Source organism: Bidens hawaiensis, unplaced genomic scaffold (assembly GCF_021521415.1).
Source record: "Bidens hawaiensis isolate Kalapana, Puna unplaced genomic scaffold, B.hawaiensis_p1.1 tig00066484_1, whole genome shotgun sequence".
Taxonomy (NCBI): domain Eukaryota; kingdom Viridiplantae; phylum Streptophyta; class Magnoliopsida; order Asterales; family Asteraceae; genus Bidens; species Bidens hawaiensis.
The window spans coordinates 18,281-21,373 of record NW_027501832.1 but is presented as its reverse complement, the minus strand read 5'-3'; the positions used below and the strand labels follow the sequence as shown (position 1 = coordinate 21,373).

Below are 3,093 nucleotides of genomic sequence, written 5' to 3'. Positions count from 1 at the left end.
AAACTTGTAAGGACAATTAAAAAAAAAAGTCTTCACAAAACAATTAAAACCCAATGGTCTGTTTTTAGAAATAAAAGGTTTGACTAATATGACTTATTGTTTTAAGTGAGTATTAATAGTTCTATTTACAATTGGTTTTTGTGATATAAATTGTTTATTGGATTACATCGAAATAGAAGGCAAGCGGGCAACAAGCTGCGCCGCTACTCATTTTTGAATCGCAAAACCCAATCAATTAAAATGGGCTAGCATTATAAAGACAAATCAAAGTGAGCCCACTCTTTTAGTTCCTGCACATTATAAATAGACATCATAGTTCCACCAACTATATCAATTAGCAAGCAAACAACCATGAAAACTTATGGAATCCTCCTTGTTTCAGGGGTACTTTTGGCCGGAATCCTCATCTCCGCTGCCCAGAACTGCGGCTGTAGTCCAAACTTGTGCTGTAGCAAGCACGGTTATTGCGGCAACGGACCCGAATACTGTGGAGACGGCTGCAAGGAAGGCCCGTGTTCCACGACTCCCACTAATAATGTTGATGTTAGTAGCATCGTAACGGATGAATTCTTCAATGGGATCCTGAATAAAGCTGGCGCAGATTGTAAAGGGAGAGGGTTTTATACACGAGCCGTCTTTCTTGAAGCCCTTGGATATTATGGCCAGTTCGGAAAGGTTGGTTCGGAAGCTGATTCAAAGAGGGAGATTGCGGCTTTCTTCGCACATGTTACCCATGAGACTGGACGTAAGACCATTCTACTGTTTTTAATGTTTTATTAATGTAGTTATATATTTTACAAAAGTAGACCATCTGGCGCTGGTAAGTCTAGATCTGGTCGTTTATCTATCAATGAAAGTTATTCATTTTATTAACTGTTTTATCAATAAACTTCTAAACTTTATAATATGTGAGCAGATTTTTGTCACATTGAAGAAACAGATCCTCCACAGAATTACTGCGATAGTAGGTATACTCAATACCCGTGTACCCCTGGCAAAAGTTATTATGGGAGAGGTCCACTCCAGTTGTCATGGAACTACAACTACGGTGAAGCTGGTAGCAGCATCAAGTTTGACGGGCTCAACAATCCTGAAATTGTAGCCACGGATTCACTTGTCTCTTTTCGGGCCGCGCTATGGTATTGGATGAATCATGTCCACTCGGTCATACTTTCTGGTAGAGGATTTGGAGCTACTATTGATGCTATCAATGGAGCATCAGAATGCAAGGGTGTCAATATAGCCGCTGTAAATTCTCGTGTCCAGTATTACACTGAATATTGTGACCAACTTCAAGTTGCACATGGCGATAAGCTTACATGTTAGGTAGGCTATGTAACGATATGGGCCGGATCTATCCGTACACGAAAATTGAGATCGAACTTTAAATTCATAATTGTATACCATTGTTATTCAACGTACTAAAATCTCTACACATATACCTATGTATGTGTTACACCATATTAGTAGAAATAAATGAAAAAGACTGTTATTTGAGGATTTAAAGTTTATAATGATTTGTATTTACATATGATCAGGATGTGCTTCGTTTTTTACTTAGGTTATAAGACTGCATGGGAATCACGATGGGTAGTGACGCTCCATCGTTATGTATGCTTTTGTTATTACTAGATGGTGATTAAGCCTTTTGTAAAAAGAACCAAAAATGTATCATCCACATATAAAGGAAATAAACTTGCAGAACTCAATACTCTACTATATATAGCAAATGATCGTCTATTTATATATATAGTATAATTTTATATCCTTAAAATTAAAAAATAAATCTGAAAATTTTTACAAATCTAGAAAATATACAGTTTGAATATTAATACACATCTGCAAATTGATACAAATATGAAAATTATTACAAATCTAAAAAATTAATAAAAAAATGAGAAGTAACACAAATCTAATAATTAATACAAAAATCTATAAATTATATACAAAATTATAAATATAAGTCAAATTACACTAACAAAAAATATACTCTCGTGATAATTTCCTGCTTTAGACCAGATTTCAACGTCTCTCTTGTGAAGAACAGCGTTAAAAAGCTTCTACTAGCTAGAAAAGGTAATATTCATGTAAAAGCCAATTATTGTATTTGAAAAAATAGAGAATATCTCATAGAATAGTAATCAAGTTTCAAAAGTGTTTCAATTAGGTCACCCATGCATTTTTTTCCCAAATCGGGTCACTAAATCTTTAAATCGAATATCGCCGATTTTTTTTTTTTTTTTTTGCGTCAAGAAAGAAATGGAGGATAAGATGTGGGGGTCAGAATTTGCAATATATGTATTAAAATTTAAAAAATTTTAAAAAACGTTAATTATATTAAAATTTAAAAATAAAAAATAAAATCCACGTCACCACTCAACATTAACATAAAAAAAAGATAAAAATATTTCCTGTGTGAAACAAAAAAGAAAAGGGCTAAAAACATGTTAATTGGAACCCTTTTTAAAATTGGGTGGCCTAATTAAAAACACTTTTGAAACTTGGTTACTATTCTATAAAATTGCTCAATTCATTTATTCAAGAAGTGGCTTGGTAACTGTTAATGCACTTTTTGTCTTTGTTCATGAGTAATTCACTTCTCTATAACCTTGATTTATAAAAAAGGTAAGTTGTCAGCAATGTTTTCAGAGCCGAATCGAAAATCAATTTGGTTGCCTTATCAGGTCACAAGTTGGAACGGACCGGGTGGTCGGATAGGATAATGATCTGGACGACGTCATAAATAATATATAATCTAACTATCTATATAATTGCCTATCATAAAATCCTATGTGTCACTCTCAAGTCGCTCCCCATCCTCTCAAAAGCCACCAGATTACTTGATTTCTGAATGGAGGCTTCTCATTCGTTCATTTGATTTCGTGGGTATTATCCTACGAGATTGATGATTCGAATATCTTAAAACAAGTTATATCACATACCTTCTTCACGAGGCTCTTTATTCAACATCACAAATCGCCTCTCTTCTCATGCAATCGATATGTACGTAGGACTATCAATTATGATTCACTTTGGTTTTCCTCGATCTAAACGGGTATGTTATTCAGTTTGGTTCTTATTAATTCTTTTGAT

At 34.0% G+C, this 3,093-nt stretch overlaps 1 protein-coding gene across 1 annotated transcript; it reads left to right on the top strand.

Moving 5' to 3' along the window:
• The first annotated feature begins 351 nt into the window (after positions 1 to 351).
• Positions 352 to 1,326, top strand: LOC143604759 (endochitinase EP3-like). The gene is made up of 2 exons (XM_077081147.1): positions 352 to 745; positions 917 to 1,326. Exons 1-2 carry the CDS (start codon positions 352 to 354, stop codon positions 1,324 to 1,326), a joined length of 804 nt encoding a protein of 267 aa, XP_076937262.1.
• The last annotated feature ends 1,767 nt before the right edge of the window (positions 1,327 to 3,093 follow it).